The sequence below is a fragment of the Martes martes genome (genome assembly GCF_963455335.1).
Source record: "Martes martes genome assembly, chromosome: 7".
Lineage (NCBI taxonomy): Eukaryota > Metazoa > Chordata > Mammalia > Carnivora > Mustelidae > Martes > Martes martes.
In genome coordinates, this window is record NC_137894.1 from 115,360,383 (window position 1) to 115,387,369 (window position 26,987).

A 26,987-nucleotide genomic window follows, 5' to 3' on the forward strand; every position below is an offset into this window, starting at 1 on the left:
CAAGTCTCTTTTTAATCAAGTATTTAATGGAATGACTTTTTTATTGATTTCTATGAGTTTTTAAGGTATTACGGATGCAAATCCTCTATTAGGAACATAATTTGCAAACATCTCTTCCCAACCAACAGCCAGTCTTTTTTCTTTATGGTGTTCTGTGAGGGCCAAAATTATTAATTTTTTAAAAGTTCATTCTGTCAGTCTTTGCCCTTATGGTTAGTGCTTCTTTCATATCCTACTTGAGAAGGCTATCTTTTGGCTATCCCAAAGTTATGAAGGTATTTTCCTGTTTTCTTCTAGAAGCTTGTTTTTCTATTTGTTATATAGATCAGTGTGAAATTTCTATTTTTGCGTGTGGTGTGACGTGAGGGTTCTTTTCTTCCCTAATAGCTGTCAAATATTCTACTGTGACCTTAAGTTGAGTATTCAAGGTCATGAGTAAGTTTTTTTGGAAAACTCTTTAATATATCCATAAAAGTCATACTACCTTACAGTTTTTGTAAAAACCATAACTGTCATTGTCATGTACAGCCACCCCATCAGATCATCTAAAGTGTTGCCCTCCACAGACATACCATCCCATGCTATGCCAGTAATAATCTGACTAATTGTGATGTCCTTGCTTGCTGTGGATTAAGCAGTGTCCCAGTAGCTGCCAGGCATAGAGGTCATCTGTGCGTTCCTTCGATATGTGAGCAACTCAGTCCCAGAATCCAGCCTTGATATTCTATCTTCCAGGGATACTTTGAATAGAAATCTGTGTCACTTAAAGTCCTGGCAGGAAACGTAATTTCACACAAGTGTCTCACCTGGAGAGCCTTTACAAGGAAACTAGAGCAGTGGAAAAAGTTAAAGGAAACAACAATGGCCTTAAAATAACCAGAGATTAGCAATGGGAGAAAACCATTAGCGTCCCTTTGATTTAGGAGATAAAGCAAATAAATAAGTGATAGATAGATAGAAGGTAGTAGATAGGTAATAGTATCACCTAGGCCCAATCAAAGCTAGACAGCAGGGACCATCCTGTAAGAGATTCAGTGTAGGAGGCTCAAAGCTGGTGTCAGAACTGCATCACTAAAGTAGGGCGAAGGGTAGGAGGAACTATGTAACTTTTTCTCCTTCCCTTGTCCTTACCTCCTCCTAGTGCCTTTCATTGGCCAAATCCAATCAGAATGCTTCTGGAAACACAGCACAAATAATGCAGTTCATAGGGATCAGACTTCCAGTGTCCCAGGCAGAGAAAGGAAAGTCTGGGGATGGATCTGGAGGAACAGGCAAATAGAGAATAAATAGCACATATTGTGGAACAAAAATCAAACTAGACTAAGCAAGATTACTTTGGAAACAGTGAAAATAACACCAAAGAAAATGGAACTAAATTGTCCATATAAGCGATAAACTATTACATATCATAGATACATCTAAAAAACACATCCACATGTAGAATGAATAAATAAGTGGGAAGAATCTAAAATGATAAATATAGGTGCTAAAGATTGAGAGACTGCAAGTTGGAGACATTTCCAGTGATACAGAGGTGGTGGCTCTTTCTCTATCTATGGTTCCTGGCACATTCCCTCTGATATGAATGGCTGGATGGGTGAACGCATACTGAAAACTGGAAAAAAAATAAAGGAAACTAAAATTGACAATAATACATTATTTTTTAAACTGAAAGCAAAGCCGTGTCTGAATTATTTGAGATAGAAAGTGTAAATCAATTTTAAAGGTGCAAAAAACCAAGCTAGTCTTGGATTTTGCTGCTACAACAATGAATAGCACATAGTCTTCTCAGAACCTTCAGAGAAAAATAATATTACCTAAGAATTTGGAGCCAACCCAACCATTTATTCATGAGCAGAGCCAACAGAAGAAAGTTGTAAAACTTGTATTTAACCAAATCTGAGATCCATTGGTTGTAAGATGACTTTGTTCTATTAACACAAGTAAAAACTTCGAATTACATTTTAACACAGTGTTTTAACCATGATGCTGAGTGATGCATGGATTACTCTGACATTATTTTCCCTGCTTACAGTTGCATTGCTTGGTGTGTGATAAGGCAATCCTTTTGAGTGTATTCACTAGCAAAAGATAATGCAGTTTCATCTGTTTGTGAGTTTCTTCCTTTCTTAAGTCCTAGAAAGCACTTGGTTGTGGTTGTACAAGGAAATGTGAAATAGCAGTAATTCTTACAGTGTCGTTTGCTTTACTGATAAATATAAGCCCTGCTTTGTTTTCTTCTCTTACTGCACCCACAGTAACTTTGTTTCAATGCCAAATTATAATGTAATATTTTTGAAGTCATGTTAAACATCAGTGAAATTTAACATTTATTATACTAGTGTTTCAGGAAACTCCCAAGTGATAGAGCAGACACAAAAACTTCACTCCCCTGTAGCAAATTGGCCACTGTATCGTGGGTGCCACCTGGTGGACAATGATTGTAAGACCCAGCAATTATAAAAGTGATCTCAATCAAGACGTTGAAGTGTATTTTATGTTTATCGGTGAGCTAGGGCATATTGAACCACAGCAATTGTAATGGTTCATTTTATGAGTCGAGGAGGCCAAGGGGTGCCCAGGGGAAGCATTATTTCTGAATGTGTCTGCGTCCAAAGGAGATCAGCATTTGAATGAGTGGGCTCAGTAAAGCAGACTGTCCTCCCAGCATGGGTGGACACAATCCAATCCTTTGAGGGCCTGAGTAGAACGGAAGGGTGAAGGAAAGTGGAACTCACCCCGTTTGCTTCCTGCCTGCTTGTGACCTGGGACATCAGTCTTCTGTCCTTGGACTGGAACTTAAACCAGTCCTCTTTCCTGTTCTCGGTTCTCACGTCTTTGTCCTCTGGAGTTCTGCCAGCCAGTCCCCGGTCCTCGGGCTGACAGACAACAGATCACAGGACTTCTCAGCCTCCATGCTTGCATGAGCTAATTCCTCATAATAAATCTCTTCCCGTGTCATACCAGCTTGTGCAGGGTGACAGGTGGGAGTGACAAGAAGAGGTTGGATTCTCTCTTTGTCTTGAGAGGGAATCAGTAGGATTTGTGGATGGCTCAGATGTAGGTCATGAGAAAAGGAGAGGAGTTAAGAATGACACCAAGGGTTTGGACTGAGCACCAGGAAAAATGGCAGTTGCTGTAATGGAGATGAGGAAGACTAGGGTGGAGGAGTTTGCCTGGGGATTGGAAACTCAGTCTGGAAGGAGTTCAGCGTGAGATGCCTGGCGGCCGTGGAAGGAACTGTCAGTGGGAGGCTAGATATGCAAATCTGGAGTTCAGGGAAGAGAACAAGACGGGAGGTTAAAACTTGAGAATTATTCACATTAAAATGGGTTTGAAATCCTAAAACTGGGTGAGATCTCCAGAGATGGTGAGAAAGGAGATCTAAAAATTGAATCCTAGGGTGCGCCAACGTTCAGGGGTCAGGGACAGAAGAATGGACCAGGAGAGTCTGGCCAGATTGGGGTGTGGGTGTGGAAATTAGCCTTTGCATCTCAAGACCTGAGCGTTCTCTTGGGCTCCAGCCGGGGGAGGCGGCTGGCTCTCTGGACCCATGTCTGGTTGGATGCGTGCTTGTTGTATGTACTACCAGATTACTGCTAGTGCTGCTTAACATGTTGCCCTAAAGCATGAAAGAAACATAGGACACCAAATCTCATTCAACATATTTATCCTAGGATAGCGAATGACCCAACGGTCTCTGCATATCATTCACCTTGCTTCTCTGAGGGTTGTCACGGCCTCCTAGCTATGGAAGTGTTCGGGTTCCCGGACCAAGAGGAGGAACCGCCACCAGGGGAGCACTCACCTCTCCTCCTCTAGACCTCTACCTCGTCCCCCTCTGTCCTTCATCTTCTTCAGCAATCGGGGTTGGGGAATGAGATGGAGCCTGGAAAGGACTTCCGGGGGACTCAACAAAGACTAACATGAGTTTTACTAATTCTGGAGTCTCGAAGCCCTACTCCCACCCTTTAGTTTAAGTGAAAGGTTTTCTCCCCCCCCCCCCCCCCAGATACGGTATTGGAAGTTCTCTAGTTGTACTATATCAAGAAATTTCTGTTTCTTTCCTAACAGGATTAAGAAGATACGGTAAAATTGGATCTATTTCTGATAAGATTTTCACATTATACTATGACCACATGGGCTTTATACATAAACTGACTCCGGACCATTTTGAAGCTGATATGTCACTTAGAACCTCTGGGAATCCTAAAAGTATTTTTGGACAGGTTAGTGATAAAATGCATTGAGACTGTTTGCCTTGTTTTAAGAATTGATGTCCCACTGTGCGCACAGAATTATGGGAAAACGAGAAGGTGTTTTGCTTGAGACAAACTCTTACTAATGCATTTTGCTCCATCTGACTATAGGGGAAACCTCCACATGCCAAAGGACCCCTCCAAAACCTTCTTCCCAGTCCCATACTGGGTTCTATAGCTTTAACTCCACCCAGAATGTCTCCCTACAAATATCTTCACGGCAACACCGCCAGATATTCTAAGCTATTACTTAGACCTAGGTCTTCCAACCCAGGTTCGCAGTACGTTTGATTTTTCTACCTCCCAAGGCTGACAAAGAAACACGAGTTATCTTTTCCCCACTGGCTTACCTCTCCTCTTTGGTATTCATCCTGCACCTTCATTTTTTCCTTTTCTAATGCTCTTATAGAAAGGAGATATTATCTTCTTCGTAAGTGATGCTACACAGAGGTTTTTCGAATAATTTTAATGCATAATGTGCCACTTGTGAAGGTTCTGCCTGAGAACGCATCACTTGGGCACACAGTTGTGAAAATGGACTTTCTTCACTATATCAGCAAAGAATCCGATTTTTTTTTTTTAAACTTGGCCTTAATAAAACCATCCCTTTGTCCTAAAGGAAATAGAATAATGGCTGACTTTAGTTTTCATAGATATTCCAATTACCAGGCCAAATTACCGGAGTTGAAAAGATTGTGTTTTCACTCTCCTTGTCTGAGATGCGAGGAGAGTGACGTGGGAACTTCCCCCGAGATGGTACAGGGCTGCCACGTGACCTCCCCGTGGCCGTACTGTGCTGCCACGGGACTTCCCATATATTTGCTGTTATGTGGGCTAGCACAGACACAAATCCAAGGACGTGAACAGGAGAGTAGGACTTACTGAAAAAGCAGATATCACCATTTGTCACTAACTTTACAACTTGTAGAAACGTCTTAGTTCTCTTATGTGAAAGTTTTAATTCTTAAAATCAAAAGCCAGTCGGGGTTTTTAGCCGCAAGAGGAGTTCACCTCCGAACCCCCAAAGCAAATTGCACGGGCATCCTCTCGGGATAAAAATAATCACGAGTCTTTATTTGGCTTTGTGTGCCAGGCACTGTTGTGCCTTCTTAAATTTTCATAACAACTCTTTATCTTCATTTTACTGATGAAGAGAACGAGGCACAGCAAGGCTAAATAATTCAGCCCAAATTACAGACACCACTGGGTAGTTCTTGGATCAGGCATCTCCCCGGACAGCGGGTCCAGGGCCTGTGCTTTTGTCATATGTGGCCTTTCACTGTCCTTGTACACACTTCTCGTGGGATGTTCTTGTCACTCCCATGCTAGAATGGCATTGGGAATTCTAAAGCACTTTGGGCCTTTTCAAGAGGCTCTTTAAAGAGCCTTAAGACATCGATTCAGTCTCACGCCAATTCTTGCCTGTTTCCTAGTCTCTTCTTCTCAAGGGCCCAGTGGACAGGGCATGACAGAAAATGGGTCTTAGAGGCACCATTGAATGCCTGTGCCCCCAGCCAGTCTGCACTATCTACCACCTACTTCTCATGTCATGGCCACCAGGTCAACCCCAACATTCCCTTTGGGGTGGTCTTTTCAACACACTCTTCTCTGATCCTGATCCTGTCCAGCTTTGGGAACTTTAGAGACCATCCCAAGGCAAGGAGAATTGGCAGCCACTTTCAAGTGAGGAGACATATGCCACCGCACTCTCCTTAAAAAAATACTCCAGTGGCGTGCCTGGGTGGCTCAGTCATTAAGCATCTGCCTTCAGCTCAGGTCATGATGCCAGGGTCGTGGGGTCAAGCCCCACATCAGGCTCCCTGCTCAACAGGAATCCTGCTTCTCCCTCTCCCACTCTCCCGACATGTGTTCCCTCTCTCACTGTGTCTTTCTCTGTCAAATAAATAAATAAAATCCTTAAAAGAAAAATACTCCAGTAAGAACTGAGCTCTAAAATCTGTACCACCAGGCCCCTTCTACCCAATGGACAACACACCTCCACCCACCCTTGCACTCCGGCCTTCTACCAAAGGCCCAGGAACCCTAAACTGAACCGTACTCCTCAGAATTTTTTTGCCTCCCTAATGGAAAAATGCATTATCCCTTGCACACACATGGATCTACAAACAGAACACGTTGAAATATGACTCCTGCTGATAAGCCAAACAGTACTGTTGTGACACGTACTGGAAACCAATCTGATATTTGCATTTTTCCCTAATTGAAATATAAAATAGTATAAAATGCAATGTCTTTTGTTCCTTTTCTTCTCCAGGCTCCTGATATGGGCTTCGAGACTGCCCTAGCGCCTCAGTACATCACCTTAAAAGAAATTATCTTTTATGCATACGTGCCTGCAAATGAACCTGAGGGAACCATATACACCAAGAAATTCAACAACATGCACTTGGGAAAAGTGATACACTCCAGGTAGGTACTGATTTGCCTCCCATTTATTTAGACTGCACACTGGTTACTCAACTCCAAATTTGGCGGCAACTTCTTTGAGTGGTTTTCTTGGTGAAATAGCGTACATCTTTTTTTTGATGCCTCGGAAGGCCAAATAGATTTATAGATGCCAGGGTGCCTTGAGTGAGGCCCCAGGCTTAGAAACACAGGGCTGGTTATGTCGGCGCTATCGGGAAATGTGCTCTGTCATCTTGAGTATCAAACATGTTCTCAGCTTCACTGGACACTCTTTGTCCACAGAGTTCATACACATGGCCTTTCTCACATGTCTTGGAGACAGACACATCTAACAGTGTGAAGGCTATCGTGCATGAATTACCGCATGGCTGGATATGAGATACTCTTAGCAATGCTTACTTCTAAGGTATCAGCAAGAGCCACCGGCCCTTAAAGCTACCTTTAAGTCTGAAAACTCTCTTTGAAGAATGTGATGAATTTTACGACTCCCCAAATATCTAACAGCCAGAAAAGGAAAAATTTCAGATGACCAGAAACGCACCCTGTTCCTTTTTTTTTTTTTTTTTAAGTGGGGAGAGGGGCAGAGGGAGCATCTTAAGCAGACTGCCAGCTGAGTGTGAAGTCAGACACAGGGCTCGATCTCACACCCTGACGTCATGAACCTGAGCCAAAATCAAGAGTTGGACGCGCAACTGACTGAGCCACCAGACGCCCCTGAACTCACCCTATGGTGAGTGGGTCCTGTTCCACCAGGTTGAAATCTGTTTATTATATTTGTACTGGGCCATCAGTATGCACCTTTTCCCACAGTCAACAACTCCATGTATCATGGGGCGGCTCACACAGAAGTGGAGGTGAAGACTGAAATCACATACGATAGAAAAAGTGCTGGACGTATGTTTTTTGTTGTTGTTGTCTTTGTTTCTTTTGTTTCCAACAAGGATTATAGAGCTTTCTGTGTTGAAGAAAAGCACCTGTGATCTCTAAAACTATATTTTGTTTTCAGTGGTTTTTGTATGGGTGACATCCCAAGCCACTTAGTTTCTGTAGGTATGTCCTTATAGAAAACATAGAATCAGGGAGCCTGGGTGGCTCTGTCAGTTAAGCAGCTGCCTTCGGCTCAGGTTGTGATCCCAGGGCCCTGGGATTGAGCCCTGTGTCGAGCAGGGAGCCTGCTTCTCCCTCGGCCTGCTGCTCTGCCTGTTTATGCTCTCTTTCTCTGTCAAATAAATAAATAAAATCTTTTTAAAAAAATAGAATCACTTTTTAAAAGATTAGCATGATAATCTCAATGTTAATATTAATTTTTTATATCCTGATTGTTTTAAAAAGCATATGATCATTCTCTTAAGCATCCAAATACAAGTTTTCCTTACTATATCAAAGTACAGCAATCCTATGAAACTTTTCACAAGCTGGACTGGAGTAAAACAAAGAAGCAATTACATGGAAACTCACATGGAAACTTACATGGAAAAATTTCTGAGCATTCCTATACCCGCCCCCCTGCCAAAATACCCTCTATTAGGCTTTTTCTGATACCTTAGGACACATCTTGCTAACAGATGCACAAAATAAGTGGAGATAAAGCCCAGGTGCTCACCCAGGTCAGAGCTCCGGCGGCTTGATGCTGAGATGCCCTGTGAAGTTTGCAGGGAAGGGGCTGGGCAGGGTCCCTACAACAGATCTGCTCCCTGCAAAACAAAAGCGGGATGTTCTTCTCACTTTTGGCATTTTCTCGTAAAAGTGAAAATTCTCTTCAGATTTCTTTCAGTTAGCAAATGCAAGTGCTAATGCAGGTCTTTGGTCAAAGTGAAATGGCGTAAGGTGAACTTTTGAGACGTGAGGAACCTGTATTTGAAAATTGGAACAGTACATTCTGTGATCAGACTCTGGAATATGGTTCTACTTGTGCAGAAACTACAGAATGAGCATCTCCAAGGCAGGAAAGGGGAGGGAAGAGCCAGGATCAGAGAACTGGAAGGAAGGCAGACTTCAACCGGGCAGGTCAAGGATGGGGGACCCAAAAATCCTGAAGTCAGCAATAGGCCAAGGCAGGTTCTAGGTAGTCAGAGAGTGGAGCAAGGGGAGCCCTTCGTTCATTTCTTCCACAAATAGTTGCCTAAAACTTACTACACTCACGGGGCTCGCAGTGTTCTGAGAGAGCCACGAAGAGGGCATTTGAACCCATGCACACCTTGAACTTCCGTGATGACAGTTGACAGCAGAGGGGCGTGGCACATCTAGAGAGTATTTTCCTGGGGGTTGAGACCTTGTTTGGAGGATGTTGGAAAGTTGCTCAGAGCCAGTGCTGCTTAGGATGGGATCAGAAGAATGAGGTTGAAGGGGGAGGTGGGGGGAAGTTTCCAGACAGAGAGAACAGTATGTAAGTAGAAGGCCCCCAGGCAAAGGGGGCATGATGGGTGTCTGAGAAACTGAAGGACAACCAGAGTGACTTCAGTGTCATGCAAAAAGGAGAGAAGTTATTGAAGACGTGGAGCCAGGTCAGGGAGGGCCTTCTGTGTCCCAGCCGGGGCGGGGAGCCGGGTTTGGATGTCATTCCAAGCAAAGGGGAAGCACCCGAGGTTTCTAATTAAGTGAGTAACTGAACGGATAGATGTGAAATTTACTCCCTGAACAAGCTGGAAAGACCACCTTGAATTTTCCTCCTCCTGTCCTTCCAACTCCCCGGTGGACTTGACCTCTGGATAAAGTATCAGGCAAATCCCACAGCTTTTCTCTTCGAGGGCACATGAACATTTCCTTGGTGTAGAAAGTCTAAGTCAGTCTAATAATCACATGGCTCTCTTCTTGTCCAGTGTTTCAAAAGAGGTCAAATTCTTACCCAATTTAAATGTGTTTCCCAGCCCGTATTTGGGCCTGACCCAGACTAGGGCGCCTGGGGCGGAGGTCTATTGCTCACGCTTACTATTTTCCAGCTTCTATCTTCTTCCCTTTTGGTTTCTAACCCTTCCAGAGTTTGGGGGAGAGAAGGCAGGTGAAGAAAAGTGGGCAGAGACCCCCGGAGTCCTTTGGAAGTGGCAAGTGTCCCCTTGGTGACAGCTGCCCCTGTCACCCCGAGACTTCTGGAGCTCTTCCACCCTGTAAGGTCCCTTCACCCTTTGGGCAGTTCTCCAGGGAACCTTTCCTTTCCTTTCCTGCTTCTCCCCTGCCCCCCGTGACGCCAGTCCCTCTGGAGATCAGCATCATCTTGAATTTTCTGTGAACATTGAGACTTTTTTCTTCTTTAGGGCTTTAACATGTCCCTACGCATCAGAACGCACTATTGGGTTCTGTAGATGTGTTATTCTCCTGTGACTCACCTTTTCTGTACAGCGACAATGTTTTCCAAATCACTTGGTACTGACGCGTGTGCTAGTCACTCGCACGAACACACCGCATTGTCTTTAGCAACTCTCCTGTGTTTCCTTGTAACCGTGTTAAACTTTTGCTTTTCATGTTGAAGTGTTCAGTCTAGAGCGTATGTGTGTCTTGTGGAGTGAGAACTGATTTCTGTCTTTCTTTTTTTTAACGTAAATAACCAACTGTCCTTACAAGTCTCTCCTTTCCCCCTAGATGTGCCCTCCCTGCCCCCCTGCATCCGTCTCTCAGGGTTGCGTGTGTGCGTGGGTCTGTTTCTCCTCTCTTCTGTTTCGTTGGCATATTAGTCTTCCCTTTGTCACACTGGCTAACCCTCTGGGAGCAGCTCCCCCTCCCTTGGCCTTTGTCCTTGCATCTAAACGTTACATTCAGCTTGTCAGGTTCCATTAAGGAGAAAAAAACAAAACAAAACACACTAATCTGTTAATAGAAATGACCTCTTGTCGCCAAATTCTGCCTGATATCTGCAGTTCAATCTTGGGTGGAAATTTCTGGCTGTTCTCCTGACAGTGGGATAATTCTACTTTGTTCTTTCAGAATTTTAGGCTCAAAACAGCCTCCTGACCCTCTGTTAACGGGCAGAGAGTTACTGTTTTTTCCTTCTGTCGTCTTAACGTGTCTTTGCCTGTACCCCATGGATGAGTGGCTTTGCTTCCCGTCATCCGGTAGCTTAAAGCTTTTCCTACGTAGGGAAAAGGCGGGGGAGGGAAGACGGCAGGAAACCAGGATGTCAGAGCCAGCACCCCCTGCAGGGACCCCTCCCAGCACGGATCACCACTTTTGAGGTCTGTGTGCAAAAATGGTTAATGTCCAGCCTCCCAGGGCTTAAAGTTTTGCTTCCTATGAAAGAAGGTTCAGGAAAGTGGGTGGTGCTTCATGCCTGTTTTCTCCCATCCTCCAGGCTGCCTGGACCTCTGGTCTATTGGCTTTGCTCTGGTCTTTCCATAAGCCTCCAGGGAAGCCCATGGAAAGAACTTGTGAGTGTAGACTCCCCTTCGAAAGGTGCTCCAGCTTTTCCAAACTCACACACCAGCATACCCTTAGGCTTCATTTTTTTTTTTTTTTTTTTTTTACAGTTTTAGCTATTTCTTGTTTGTGTGAGGGCCAGCACTGTGTTTCTCCCTCCCAAACTCCTCCACACGGTTCCTGTGTTAACTCCCCTTGGAATGGCTCATTCCCGGGGATCTCCTGTGAGTCGGTTATCTTCATTGCTGACGCTAGTTCTCGGATGGGCTTATGGAAAGCGATAACTTTCTGCTTTATCCGCCTTATTTTGTTTCTTTTTCTTGTTGGCTTCACTTTTCTGCCTCCAAAGTCTGGTAACTGACTTCCTTATAGCAACCATAAATTGTTCGAATCTGCTAACTTTCTTTAATTATTCCAGCACTTGTTTTCTGTGTTATTTTGGATTTTCTGAGTAGTGGTACTTGTTTTTCTAAGATAATCACTGTATCACTTGCAAATAGTTTTTTTGCTTCTTAACATTTCTTAGCATGGTATACCTTCTCCCTATTACAGTGTCTAGGGTCTTGTTAACTAGAAGGGGACACAGTGGGTGACTTCATCCATTTGGGCTGCTGTCACAGAAGGCCACAGATGGAGTGGCTTACAAACAACAGAAGTGTATGTCTTCTGGTTCTGGAGACCATGTCCACACTCAGGGGCCAGCAGGGTCGGGTTCTGGTGAAGACCTCTTCTGGATTGTTCCGGGTTGTAGACGGCTGACTTCTTACTGTGTCCTCACATGGTAGAGGGTTCTGGGTCTCTCTGGAGGCTCTTTGGTAAAGGCACTAATCCCATTTGTGAGGGCTCCACCCTCATGACCTAGGTCACCTCCCAAAGGCCCCCCTTCCTAATACCATCACTTTGGGCATCAAGTTTTTGACATATGAATAGGGAGAGGACAGGCACTAAGGTTCAGACTATAGCAGCATGGCTATTTTGTTGTTCCTGACTTTTTTTTTTTTTTTTTTTTTTTTTTTTGGAGAGAGAGAGAGAGAACAAGCAGGGAGAGGAGCAGAGGGAGAGGGAGAAGCAGACTCCCCACTAAGCTGGGAGCCCGATGTGGGGCTCCATCCCAGTACCCTGGGATCATGACCTGAGCCAAAGGCAGATGTTTAACCACTGAGCCACCCAGGCGCCCCTGTTGTTCCTGACTTTTAAAAGAATATTGAAAGTGTTTCACCATTATGTATTATGCCTTTCATCTTTTTTCTTTTACCTTTTTTGCTTATAGAAAAAAAATTTTTTTTCAGTTTAAGAGGTGTTTTATTTTTGGTGTTAAATGGTTCTGCATCTACTGGGCTTATATATAAATTTTTTTCCCCTTTAACCCTTAATTTAATGATGCGAATTATATTATGGATTTCACACATCTGATTTCAAGATTTACTAGCCTGGATGTCTTGGAATACACCTATATTAGTCACTGTGTATTATCTACGTTCATACACTTCTGGATTCAGTTTGCTAATATTTAGGATTTTTGCATCCGTGTTCACGAGCAATTTTTGCCTGTAGTTTCTTTCTCATATGTCCTCACTTGATTTTTTATATAAGATCATACCAGGGTTGTAAATAAATTTTTCAATTTTATTTTCTGGAAACTTTAAGATCAGAATTTCCTGTTTCTCAAAAGTGTGATTTTTTTTTTTAATTGGTTGAAATTTTCTTTATGGTAAAAGACTAGGCTATTATGCTCAATTTTTGTAAATATTCCACATGTGTTTATGGAGACTATAGTCTATTGTTCAGTGTAATGTAAGTATTTGTCAGATTAATTTTGTTAATTGTGATGTTCCAATTTTCTGATTCCTTACTGATTATTTTTTCTGCTCAATCTATTAATTATTGAGAGAGTTGTGTTAGAATTTCCATATGTGTTAATAGATTTATCAATGTCTTTCTGTGGCTTTATCAATTTTTACTTGTATGTTTTGAGGCTGTTGTTAGATACATGTAAGTTTAGAATTTGGGGGGTTGGGCGTGCCTGGGAGGCTGACTGGGTTAAGTGACTGCCTTCAGCTCAGGTCATGACCCTGGAGTCCCAGGATCGAGTCCTGTGTCCAGGGAGGATGCTTCTCCCTCTGACCTTCCCCAACTCATGCTCTCTCAATTCTCTCAAATAAATAAATAAATCTCTTAAAAAAAAAAAAATTAGGGGGGAGGGGCAGAGGCAGAAGGAGAGAGAGAATCTTAAGCAGCTTCCATGCTCAGCTCGGAGCTGGACGTGAGGCTTGATCTCACGACCTTGAGATCACAACCTGAGCCGAAATCAAGAGTCAGACACTTAACCAGCTGAGCAACCCAGGAGCCCCGTAAGTTTAGAATTTTTAAGTCTTCCTGATGAGTTGAACATTTTGTTCATATTTGGTGACTATTTTCATCTCTATAATGATTTGTATTTATTTGTTTGTTTTTTAATCTGACTTCTGTATATCCTTCAAAGTCAAAGACAGGAAATCTAAAACCAGAGCTTTTGGTACTCCATTAGGCATTCCTGTAAGGATAACCATTCATTCAGTAATCTTCTCAGGTCATGCTGTTGTCAGTCACTTTGGATAAGGGATTTTGACAAGGTTTGGGAGACTGTTGAAGAGAAAGATTGTTCCGGAAACTGGGGCATTCTTAGTTGGGCAAAAAGAGGGCTTGATGAAGGTGTTTCCACAGTTAGAATTGGTGACTTTGGACACAGAGGTGCTGATCTGGGGGCTGCTGAGTCATGAGTCATAATGGAGAAGGTTGAAGGAAAAGGAGACAGAAGGTTATCAAGAGGCAAATTCAGTCATTTCCCAGTTTTACTTAGGACATGTGTAGTGGCAACTGCAATTGGCAATTATCCTGAATGCCTGTAGCATAGACTGACCATATATATCTTCATTACTTTGGTCTGCCATTAGCTAGATGGGCAGTGATGCCTGGGCATTTTGCACAGGGATTCAAAACCCATGTTGCTATAGAGGTAATGAACGGAAAGCAACTGACTCATTCTTTTTAAAAAAATATACACAGAGAAATATAAACAGTAAGTATATGGAGAAGGGGTATTATTAGAGCAACTGCATATAAATACTGAAGAGTTAAATAGGTAGCACTTAAGAGTAAGATTCAGAAGAACACTTACTTGTTTTTGTTTTTTTTTAATAATGCTTTTATATTGGGGCAGCTGGGTGGCTCACTTGTTTGAGCATCTGACTCTTGATTTTGGTTCAGGTCATGATCTCAGGGTTGAGATTGAACCCTGAGTTGGGCTCTGCCCTCAGTGGGGAGTCTGCTTGAGATTTTCTCCCTCTTCCTCAGCCCCTGCCCCCTGCAGACACTCTCTCTTTCCCTCTTTAAAATAAAAATTTGAAAAAATAGGGTGTCTGGGTGACTCAGTTGGTTAAGTGACTGCCTTTGGCTCAGGTCATGATCCCAGAGTCCTGGGATCCAGCCCCACATTGGGCTCCCAGCTCAGTGGGGAGTCTGCTTCTCCTTCTGACCTTCCCCCTCTCATGCTCTCTCTCTCTCATTCTCTCTCTCTCAGATAAATAAATAAATAAAATATTTTAAAGAAAAAAATTTTTAAAATAATGCTTTTATTTTGTATTCAGTGCTTCCATTGTAGTAAAATATACACAACATAAAATTTACTATTTTAGCCATTTTTAAGTGTACAGATCTGTAACATTAAGCGTATTCACATTATTGTGCAACCGTAATGATGATCCATCTCCAGAACTTTTTCATCTTCCAGGCGGGAACAGAGTAACCATTAAACAAGAACCCCCCATATTCCAGACCTCACAGTGCCTGAAAACCACCATTCTACTTTCCGTTTCTATGAATTTGACTAGACTAGGGACCTCATATAAATGGAATCATACAGTATTTGTTCTTTTGTGGCTGGCTTATTAGCATAACATCCTCAAGTTTCATTCATGATCCGTTCCTTGTCGTACCTTGTGAGGATTTCCTTCCTTTTTAAGGCTGAAGCATATTCTATTCTTTGCCGTATATACACACATCCATAAAGAAAAATGTACCCCGTTTTACTGATCTATTCAGATATCAATGGGCACTTGGGTTACTTCCATCTTTTGGCTTCTGTGAATAACACTGTTACAAACAGGGATGTACAAATGTCTCTTTGAGACCCTGCCTTCAGTTCTGTAATGTATATGCCCAGAACTGGAATTCCTGGATCAGATGATAATTTAATGCTTAATATATTTTTTTAAGATTTTGTTTATTTGACAGAGGGGGAGACGGCAAGAGAGGGAACACAGGCAGCGGGAGTGGGAGAGGGAAAAGCAGACTCCCCATTGTACAGGGAGCCCGACATGGGGCTCAATCCCAGGACCCTGGGATCACGGCCTGAGCTAAAGGCAGTTGCTTAATGACTGAGCCACCCAGGCACCCCTGGTGTTTAATATTTTGAGGAAACTTCATACCATTTTCCACAGCAGCTGCACCATTTTACATTCCAACTAACAAGGCACAAGCATTCCCGTTTCTCCACATCCTGGCCAACACTTGTTACTTTCTGTTTAATTTTTTTGATAATAGCCATCCTGATGGATGTGAGGTGGTACTTCATTACATTTTTGATTTCCATTTCTCTAGTTACTAGTGATGGGGGGCATCTTTTCATCTGCTTATTGACCATTTCTATATCTTCACAGGAGGAATATCTATCCAAGTCCTTTGCCCATTTTTTAATTGGATTGTTTGTTTTGTTGTTGTTGTTGAGGAACGGTGGGGTTTTAGGGCTTTTTTTTTTTTTTTTGCAGGGTTCTGCAATTTGTATACTCGTATGAGCCTTCTTACAAGCTATACTTGCCTGTATATGATTTCTTTTCTTTCTCTTTTTACCTCACCTGCCTATGTATCTCTCATGAAAGACATATATGGATTTTACATTTTTTTAGCCAGTCTAACAATCTTTTTCTTTTAATTGGAGAGTTTAGGCCAATTACGCTTATTATTTTTTTAAGGCTTATTATTTTTTACTAATATATTTGAATTCATTTCTGCCATCTTCTACTCTGCTTTGTATTTGTCCTACTTTTTCATGTTTCTTTTTTGCTCTCTCTTCTTGCTTGCCTTATTTTTTTTTATTTTTAATTCCAGTACAGTTAACATGCAGTGTTGTATTAGTTTCAGGAGTACAATAGAGTGACTCAACAATTCCATACATTACTCACTGCTTCTCACAATAAGTGCCCTTCCTAATCCCCACCACTTATTTCACTCTTTCCCTCACCCACCTCCCCTCTGGTAACCACCAGTTTGTTCTCTGTAGTTAACAGTCTTGTTTGCCATATTTTGAGATTCTTTTTCTCTCTCATTCCATTTTTTTTTTCTTTTACTAGGTTGAGACTTTTGTATTCTGGTTGGATTTTTATGTTTTGTTTTTGTTTTGAGAATTTTTTTCATGTTATACAAGATTTTTACATGTGTGTTAAGTTAAAGTCTAGAATTAATTGATTTTTTTAAAAAAAGATTTATTTACTTATTTTAGAGAGACAGAGAGCACATGTGGGGAGGGGGGAGGGAAAGAGGAGAGGGAGAGAAGAGAATCTCAAGTAAACTCCCTATTGATCATGGAGCATGACATGGGGCTTGACCTCATGACCTTGAGATCATGACCCAAGTTGAAATCAAGAGTCAGAAAAGCTTAACCAACTGAGCCACCAGGTGCCCCTAAAATTAGTTGATATTTTTGTCCCTGCATATATAACCCCAAACCCTAGATGTCTTATCTGTCTCCACTCTTCGTATTTTCTTAGGATGAGTCTAATTCTGATCCCTTTGCCCCTCAAACCTTAGAAGACATGTCAGCTTATAAAGTGGTCCCGTTGAAGGTCCTCTTGGTTTATCATGGGGAGAAGCACTTTCTTCTTCTCCATGTAGAATGGCATGGAGATGAGAGGTGGAAGGCACAGTCTGCCAGCACCACCACACCATTATTACTGCTTTCTTTAAACTTATAAACTCTTTATCTTAGCTAGCTTTTTTTTTTTAAGAATACCACTGTAGTTGTGTTGTGGATTCATTTAGATCATTTAAAAGGCATTTTCAGTGGTCTAGGATGCATTTTGATGATCTAGTCTAAGGTGTTGATAGTAGAAATGGAGAGGAATCGAGGGATTTGAGAGAGACTTGGGAGGTATACTAACAGGACAGAAAAATTGCCATTACTTTGTTTCATTGCCTGGATCTTGACCTAAAAAAAAACCACTGATGCTTGTCTTCTGCTTGCTGTATCCGGCTGCAGTTTGTCCTATCATGGTGATGGAATACGAGGGTCTCACACTGTGCTTAAGGAGACAAGTACCTGAGGTAGACAGGCTATGGGAAAGGGATCAGGCAGTGTGGCAAATGGTAGGCTTGGAATTCAAAGAGAGTTTGAGGAATAAGACTCAGGAACTAAGGTTAGATGCTGGAAAAGAAGGGATTCATAGCAGTAGCAAGGAATCCAGATCATGGGGTCAAAAGCCTTATATAATATCAACAACAGATATAGAGTACCACTTATAATGAGATATTGAATCAAACTGATTCAATACTGATACTGAATCAAACTCCTTCCCACAGTAGGAATTGGTTATATACCCACCCAGGTAAAAAACAAAAAACAAAAACCATATCCGCTCAGTAAATGGAGAATTATAGTCACTTCATAAGTGATCAAGTATTAAGAAGGAACTTATCTCATTTTATAACAAAGTTAGCAAACTCTTAAAAGTGATAACAGTGTCACTATTCATACTAAATTGCTTAAAAGGAAAGCATCAACATTTACACATTTTTAGTGAGGCTATTTAATAATTCAGTTAATATTTACCAAGTGCCAAGTATGTGTCGAGTCTTATGCTGGCACTGGGAAGATTGTAGTAATTAAAATAGACAAGGTCCTTGCTCAAATGGAGAAGACATTCTAATGACCAGAGGCAGATGACAAATAAGTAACAAAAAAACCAAAATATTTTTAGATCTTGTACATGCTAAGAAGAAAGTAAACGTGGTGACCAAAGGGATTGAGAAGGATCAACAAAGAGCTGAGAACAGAGAGCAAAGGACTAAGGGGAAAGCTTTCCAGGTGAAAGGAATTGCAAGTGTAAATGCATAGAGCAAGAAAAAATCCATTGTGTTTAATAAGCAGGATAGTGCATAGTGAGATGGTGTGGTGGAAAGGCCACTGACGGTAGGCCACTGGGTGGGAAGGGGGCGGGGCGCAGGATGGCATCAGTCTTGGAATGAGAGCTTAGCACGTGTAGGTAGTTAAGTTTGATGACAGTTGTCTATCTGTCCTTTTGCAATGCTTTCCCCAGATGCTCCTCTCTGCCTCAAGAACTCACTGACTCCTCTAATTTTAAGCCTATCCTTCCAAATCTCCTTCCCTCCTCCTTTAAGATTGGATTTCTTACCTCTCCTGGAATGATAAAGTGCAATTACCAAGAGCAATCCTAAATACTCAAATACAAGAGACTCCAATAGTGAAGGGGGGAGACAGCTTCGGTATAAGGTAGCTACCTGGCCATTGGTCATTGACTTCAGAGGCAAAGAGGTTAAAGTGTGTGTGTGTGTGTGTGTGTGTGTGTGTGTGTGTATGTGTGTGTGTGTGTGTTTTACTACACTTTACTCTTTGGAGAAGTTTTAGGTCCAGAGCAAAACTGAGCAGAAAGTACAGTTCTCATAGACTCACCCTCCACACCCACACAGCCCCCTTTGCCACTATCAGTGCCCTGCATTATGGTGCTACGCTTGTTACTATCCATGAAACTACACTGACATACCATTGTCTGAATGGATACAATTATTTATCTATTCACTTACTGAAGAACAGCTTGGTTGCTTCCAGGTTTTTGGCAATTATGAATAAAGGCTCTTATAAACATCCTTCTTTAGATCTTTTAAAAGATTATTTATTTATTTATTTATTTATTTATTTATTGGACAGAGAGAGAGAGATCACAAGGAAGCAGAAAGGCAGGCAGAGGGGGAAACAGACTCCCTGCTGAGCAGAGAGCCCGATGTGGGGCTCGATCCCAGGACCCTGAGATCACGACCTGAGCCTAAGGCAGAGGCTTAACCCACTGAGCCACCTGGGTGCCCCCTTCTTTAGATTTTTGTGTGAGCTTCTTTTCAACTCATTTAGATCAATACCAAGAAATGTGATTGCTGGGTCCCAGAACATTTTTAGCTTTATAAGAAACTGCCAAACTGTCTTCCAAAGTGGCTGTACCGTTTGGCATTCCCACCAGCAATGAATGAGCGTTCCTGTTGCTCCACATCCTTGCAAACATTTGATGTTATCAGCATTTTGTATTTTTGCCATTCTGTTTTTATTTACTTTTTAAAATTTTAAGTAGGCTCCACACCCAACGTGGGGCTGGAAGTCACAACCCTGTGATTAAGAGTCAGTGCTCTACTGACTGAGCCAGCTAGGTGCCCCAAGTTTTGCTATTCTGTGGGGGTGTAGTGGCATCTCGTGGTTGTTTTAATTTGCATTTCCTGATGACCTGTGACACGGAGCATCTTTTCATGTACTTATCTGCCATCTGCATACTTTCTGTAGTGAAGTGTCTGTTCAGATCTTCTGCCAATTTTTAATTGGGTTGTTTGTTTTCTTACTACTGAGTTTTAAGAGTGTTTTGTATTGTAGGGGATCAGAATATGCCACCCCAAAATATTCCAGCTTGGCCTAAGGATTATTTTCAGCTGAAGGCAGTTGAGAAGAAGCAGACACAAGGGAAAAAAACCTCTGAATTGAAACCAAAGTAGCCCCTTCATAAAACACGTGTAACAACACTGTGATTCACAGGGATGGGACTTCTAGATATCACACAACTGATAAATGACAGAGCTGTTACTTCTTCTCTGGTCTTCTAACCAAGAACATAGATATTTGTCATTTGCCTGAATTCTCATCTGAGAAAAAACTTGAAGGAAAAACAATAGTGAAACGATTAAGCGCGCGCGCGCGCACACACACACACACACACACACACACACATTCTCTCTCTCAAATAAATAAATGAATAAGTAAATAAATAAATAAATTCTTTAAAAAAAAAGAAAGAAAGAAAAAGAGGCATGCTTGAGTGGCTCAGTTAAGTGTCCTAGGACTCTTGGTTTCAGCTCAGATCACAATCTCAGGGTCCTGAGATGGAGCCACACCTCTGGTTCTGCCCTCTTTGGGGAGTCTGCTTGAGATTCTCTCCCACCCTTTCCCTTTGCCCCTCCCTCGTTCATGCTCAAGCTCTCTCTTTCTCTCTCTAAAATAAACAAATCTTTAAAAAAATAGAAAGAAAGAAAGAAAGAAAGAAAAAAATAAAAGAAGAGAAAGAAAAAAAATCTCTGCCCTCTCCCTCCCTCCCAAGAAAGGCAAGATGATCCCTAATCTCCAGAGAGTATCAGTTCAGAGACCCAAGCAGCATCTACATAACAAATCTTATTAAGCAAGACTTTTCTTTCATTCGTTTCCTTGCACATTAACTTTTCTACAGTCTGGCACTCTAAACCCTTTTTCCTTTGTCTCGTCACTTCTCTACAAACTTACTGTTCTTTGTTAAAAATGCTTTGCAGGGGCGCCTGGGTGGTTCAGTGGGTTAAAGCCTCTGCCTTCAGCTCAGGTCATGATCTCAGGGTCCTGGGATTGAGCCCCACATCCGGCTCTCTGCTCCACAGGGAGCCTGCTTCCTCCTCTCTCTCTGCCTGCCTCTCTGCCTACTTGCGCTCTCTGTCAAATAAATAAATAAAAATCTTTAAAAAAAAAAAATGCTTTGTAAACCCCAGGTTCTAACCATCCCCTTGATTTCCTCCTCACTGACATTTCTCTCCTGTGGAAACATGACACACAGGTTAATAAACTCTATTTGTTTTCCTCTTGTAATCTGTCTCTTGTCAGTTTAATTTCCAGGGCCCCAGGTGCAGAATCTAGGGAAGTAGAGAAAAAAAAAGGCTTTTTTCCTGCTTTACAGTTTATTTTGGATAACAGTCCTTTATCAAATGTGTGGGGGTTTTTTAAAGATATATATTTTTAAGATTTTATTTATTTATTTGACAGAGAGAGATCACAAGTAGACAGAGTGGCAGGCTCCTGGGATCATGACCTGAGCCGAAGGCAGAGGCTTAACCCACTGAGCCACTCAGGCGCCCCTATCAAATGTGTTTTTTGCAAATATCCATGCCCCCACGCACCAATATGTGGTTTGTCTTCTAATTTTATTGGCAGTGTTTTTCACAGAGCAGAAGTTTTTAACTTCAATAAAGTATGGCTTATCAAGTTTTTTCTTTCATGGATCATGCCTTCGGTGTTGTATCTAAAAAGTCATCCACATGACCAAGGTCATGTAGGTTTTCTCCTATGTTAATCTTGTATGAGCTTTATAGTTTTGCATTTTGTATTTAAGTCTGTGATCCACTTTGAGCTAACTTTTGTGAAGGGTGTAAGGTCTGTGTCTAGATTTATTACTCTTTTTTTAAATTTTTAAAAAATGGAATTTTTTCCTTATACTTACTCACTGTACAAATTTCTTAGAAGTCAGATAAACATGGGTGTACCTGGGTGGCTCTGTGAGTTAAGCGACTGACTCTTGATTTGGCTCAGGTCATAATCTCAGGGTCCTGGGATCCAGGCCCATACTGGACTCCATACTCAGCACAGAGTCTGCTTGTCCCTTGCCCATTGCCTGCTGCTCTGCCTACCTGTTCTCTCTGTCAAATAAATAAATAAATAAATAATCTTTTTTTAAAAAAAGATAAACATGAGGATAAACATTAAGAAGCGACAGCTGGTAACATTTGATGAATTACCAATTAATCTTAAATATGCATTTTTTATTTTCTAATTAATATTTTTCACCTTCTTTAATTTAGACATTATAACATGACTGCTTTACTTATGTAATTAAAAACACTTTCTAAATGCAATTTTAATAGTTGCATTTGTTCTAAGTGGATCATGTATTATCATTTCCTTAATTTTCCTATTGTTGTTTCGTATTTCTAATTTTTATCATAATTCCTTGATGAACATCTCTGTGTGGAAAGCTTTTTTTTTCTGCATTTCAAGTTACTGTCTTAAGATAGAACCCTGTCAGTAGACTTATGGATTCAGAGGGGGAAAAAATATAATGCTAGAGCTCTTAATGCATGCAGTCAATTTGCTTTCTGGGAAGCTTGTATTAGTTTATAGTCCATTAGTGGTGGATGAGTGCCTATCTCCACTCAATCCTTGCTGCTCCTGAACCCTGTCATTTAAAAATATCTGCTAATTTGATGGGTGAGAAATTGTATCCAGTTGCTATAGCTGGCTAGTGAGGTTGAACAAATGTTAACCAAGTATTCATTTGTTAGCTGTTTGTAGTATATTTATAAATCATGTGTTCACAAACTTGTTCATTTGAACCACTGTTTTATCCAGATGACTTGATGTTTGTTGGTTTGGTTTTTAGGAAAACTGGAGCAGCTTACATAAGAAAGATATTACATCATAACACTTCTGAAGGATTTTTGTCTTCTGTTATTGCAGAAGTGATAGACCCTTTTGGAATAGAAGAAGCGAATGAAAGTACTTGTTTGTCTAGTTCCCTTACCATTAGTCGAGTTGGAATTGTCTCCTATAAACTTACTCTTCAATCACAAAGTAAGTGTAATAATGTAGTACATCTTTGATGGCTAGAAAAAAATGAAGAATTATCTTTTGGGAAGATTGTTCATGCTCATTTATAGATGAACAGTAGTTTTCAAAATTTAGTCCATTTTGCAAGCTACTGAAATCTACATACACTTAGGTTCCTGGAGGAATGTTTAATTCTAATATAATAAAACCTAGCTAAAACTTCATTAATATTTCATAAATAGTAGTGCCTTTCATTTATTTTTATAATGTTATTTTGTCTTAAACAGTATTCAAGAGATGCGAAAGAAAATAGGAAGTCCAAAAAAAAAAAAAAAAGAAAGAAAGAAAGAAAGAAATATTAGAAGTCCATGTAGATTTTGCCCTACATATTAAAATAATTATGTAGGATATTTCTATTTAAAGGATTATATACAATAGATGTAAATCCAAAGTTAGTACCATTTATTGTAAGGATTTGGCTTTTATTGTGAGTAAATGGGAAGCCATTGGAGGCATTCAAGCAGAAAGTAACATGATTGGACTTAGGTTTTAACAAGATCACTTTGGTTCCTGTATTGAGAATGGGCTGGGCAGGTGACAGAAGTCAAGAAGGAAAGCAGAGAAATCAGTTTCATGATTGCAGTAATCAGGTGAGAGATTATATTAAATTTAAGATACCTGTCATTCATCCAAGTGGAGAAATGAGGTTTGTATTTAGGAAGACAAACCTGGAGTTCAGGGAAGGCATCTGGACTGGTGAGAGAAATTTGAGCAGTCGGTATATGTACGATAGTTGATGCTATGAGACCAGATGACATCACCTGGAAATGAGTATAAATATGGAAAGGAAAAGCTCTGAGTTGCAATCCTTGGCATTGCAACAATTAGTGATTAGGAAGATGGTGGAAGAGTCAGGACAGGAGAGTGGGTGGTCTGTTCAGAGAAGAATTAAGAGAAAGTGTGAAGAAGATCTTTCAAGAAGGAGGGAACCAGTAGGTCAGATCAGATGAAGAAGGAAAACCAGCCAGCAGATCTGTGGGCAAGTCATTGGTAACCATGACAGAAGCATTTCTTGGGTGGAACAGTGTAGACAAAAAGTGTGATTGGATTAGTTTCTAAACAGTAGGAACTGAATTTCTCTAAACAGAGAGGAATTGAAGACAGTGAATGAAAGCAATTATCTTGGCAGGAATTTTGTTAAAGGGGGAGGAAAGAGATTATGTGAATTGGAGGGAAGATGGGAAGGGATTTTTGTTGGTTTGTATAAAGTGGGAGAGATTATGGGATGACTGAATCGCTCCATTGGTTAAGCATCCAACTCTTGGTTTCTACCTAGGTCATGAATTCAGGGTCCTGGGACAGAGCCCTGTGTCCACCTCCATACTTAGCAGGGAGTCTTCTTGGGATTCTCTCGCTTCCTCCCACGCAGTCTCTCCCCTCAATCTTTCTCCCTCTCTTTCTTTGTCTCTTTCTCCAGTAAATAAAAAAATAATAACAAAGTGGGAGGGGAGGGGAGGAGCAAGACGGCAGGGGAGTAGGAGACCTAAATTTTGTCTGGTCCCAGGAATTCAGCTAGATAGTTATCAAACCATTCTGAACACCTACCAACTCAATTGGAGAGCAAAGAAAAGAATAGCAGCTATTCTATGAACAGAAAAGCAACCACTTTCTGGAAGGTAGGAGTGTGGAGAAGTGAATCTGAGGGGATATATAGGAAGATGGACCACAGGGGTAGGGATCCTCTGTCAGCCGGCTCCCGGCAAGTGAGAGAGGCAGAGCACAAAATCAGAACATCAAGAAGTCTGCTCCATTGAGGAACATCACTCCAGTGACTAAGCAGGACAGGTGGACCCCTTGCTGGGTCAGTGTGGTCTCAGGACCCTTAGGGTCATAGACCATGGGTGCCTGAGTGTGGCAGAGCTCCCAGGTATTAGAGCAGGGAAGCCAGCTGCATAGACAGAGCTGAGGAGGGGGCTCTCAGCTCAGGGTTGCCATAAACCAGGATCTGCTGCACAATCGGGCCACTATTCTTTAAGCAGGGACCCCTCAAGAGCAGATTTGGAGAGATCCCCCCTCCTTCTGCCCCCAGGAGGAGCAGTGCAGGAATTTGCTGGGTTTGGAGACTCCAAATAGGGCCACACGCCAGAGATAGAAATGCTTGTCACGGGCTGGGTGAGCACAGAGTGCAGCCAGAGACCAGAGAGACAGGAGTGATTGACTGCTTTTCTCTGAGGGCACACTGAGGAGTGGGGCCCAAGCTCTTGGCTCCTATAGGGCTGGAGATTGGGAGGTCACCATTTTCATTCTTGTCCTCCAAAGCTATGTGGAAAGCGTTCAGGAAACAAAAGCTACTAAGAGCAAATCCAACCAGATTGCTTAGCCTGGTCCCCTGGCAAGGGTGGTGCAATTCCATCTCGGGCAAAGACATTTGAGAATCACTGCAGTGGACCCCTCCCCCAGAAGATCAGCAAGAACATCCAGCCAAGACCAAGTTTACCAATCAATGAGAACTACAAAACTTCAGAGCTAGGGGAGTACAGCACATAGAATTCATGGCCTTTTCCCCATGATTCTTTAATCTTTCAGAGCTAATTTTTTAAAAATCTTTTTTATTTTTTCTTTCTCTCTCTCTTTTTTTTTTTTTTTGAATTTTTCCTCTTTCCTTTTTCAACCAACATCTTATCAATTTGGTTTTTAAAGGCTTTTTAAATTTTCATTTTTGCCATCATATTCTATCCCTTCATTGCATTTAACCTTATTTTGTGTATGTGTGTGTGTGTATATATATATATATATTTATATACACACAATTATATAAATACATACATATATGTTTTTCTTTCTTTAAAATTTTGGGATACAGTTTCTTCTAACACCAAAATACACCCAAAATCTAGGGTGTGGCTCTGTTCTATTCACCAGCCTGATCATATTCTTCTTTTCCTTCTTTCTTTTCTTTTTTTCTCTCTCTTTTCCCCCCAATTTCAGGTCTCTTCTGATGTGTTTAGTGTATATTTTTCTGGTGTCGTTGTTACCCTTTTAGCATTTTGTTCTCTCATTCATCTATTCGTCTCTGGACAAAATGACAAAATGGAAGAACTCACCTCAAAAACAAACAAACAAACAAGAGGCAGTACTGACTGCCAGGGACCTAATCAATACAGACATTAGTAAGATGTCAGAACTAGAGTTCAGAATGACAGTTATAAAGTTACTAGCTGGGTTTGAAAAAAGCGTAGAAGATGCTAGAGAATCCCTTTCTGGAGAAATAAAAGAACTAAAATCTAACCAAGTCGAAATCAAAAGGGCTATTAATGGGGTGCAAAAAAAAAAGGAGGCTCTAACTGCTAGGATAAGTGAGGCAGAAGAGAGAACCAGTAATAAATAAGATCAGATGATGGAGAATAAAGAGCCTGAGAAAAAGAGAGATAAACAACTACTGGATCATGAGGGGAGAATTCAAGAGATAAGTGATATCATAAGATGAAACAATATTAAGATAATTGGGATCCCACAAGAAGAAGAGAGGGGCAGAAGGTATACTGGAGCAAATTATAGCTAAGAACTTCCCTAATTTGGAGAGGGAATCAGGCATCAAAATCCAGGAATCCTCAAAATCAATAATGATAGGTCAACACCCCATCATCTAATAGTAAAACTTACAAGTCTCCGAGACAAAGAGAAAATCCTGAAAGCAGCTCAGGACAAGAGGTATGTAACCTACAAAGGTAGAAATATTAGATTGGCAACAGACTTATCCACAGAGACCTGGCAGGCCAGAAGGGACTGGCCTTATATATTCAGAGCACTAAATGAGAAAAATATGCAGCCAAGAATATTATATCCAGCTAGGCTGTCATTGAAAATAGGTGGAGAAATAAAAAGCTCCCAGGACAAACAAAAACTAAAATAATTTGCAAAGACCAAACCAGCTCTACAGAAAATACTGAAATGGGTCCTCTAAGCAAAGAGAGAGCCTAAATGTAACAGATGAGAAAGGAGTAGAGACAATATACAGTAAGTCACCTTACAGGCAATACAATGGCACTAAATTCATATCTTTCAATAGTTACCCTGAGTGTAAATGGGCTAAATGCCCCAATCAAAAGACACAGGGTGCCAGAATGGATAAAAAACAAGACCCATCAATATGCTGTCTACAGGAGACTCATTTTAGACCCAAAGACACCAACAGATTCAAAGTGAAGGACTGGAAAAACACTTATTATGCTAATGGCCATCAAAAGAAAGCTGGGGTGGCAATCCTTGTATCACTCAAATTAGATTTTAAACCAAAGACTATAATAAGA

General features: G+C 41.3%; 1 protein-coding gene across 1 annotated transcript in view; it reads left to right on the plus strand.

Moving 5' to 3' along the window:
- Positions 1-26,987, plus strand: part of CATSPERB (cation channel sperm associated auxiliary subunit beta) — a gene marked incomplete at both ends in the record, with an annotated part of 113,702 nt that overhangs the window by 56,174 nt on the left and 30,541 nt on the right. Inside the window, 3 exon segments of the mRNA XM_080809753.1 lie at positions 4,075-4,229; positions 6,535-6,689; positions 22,511-22,701. Of these exon segments, the coding sequence (XP_080665879.1) occupies positions 4,075-4,229; positions 6,535-6,689; positions 22,511-22,701 (501 nt within the window).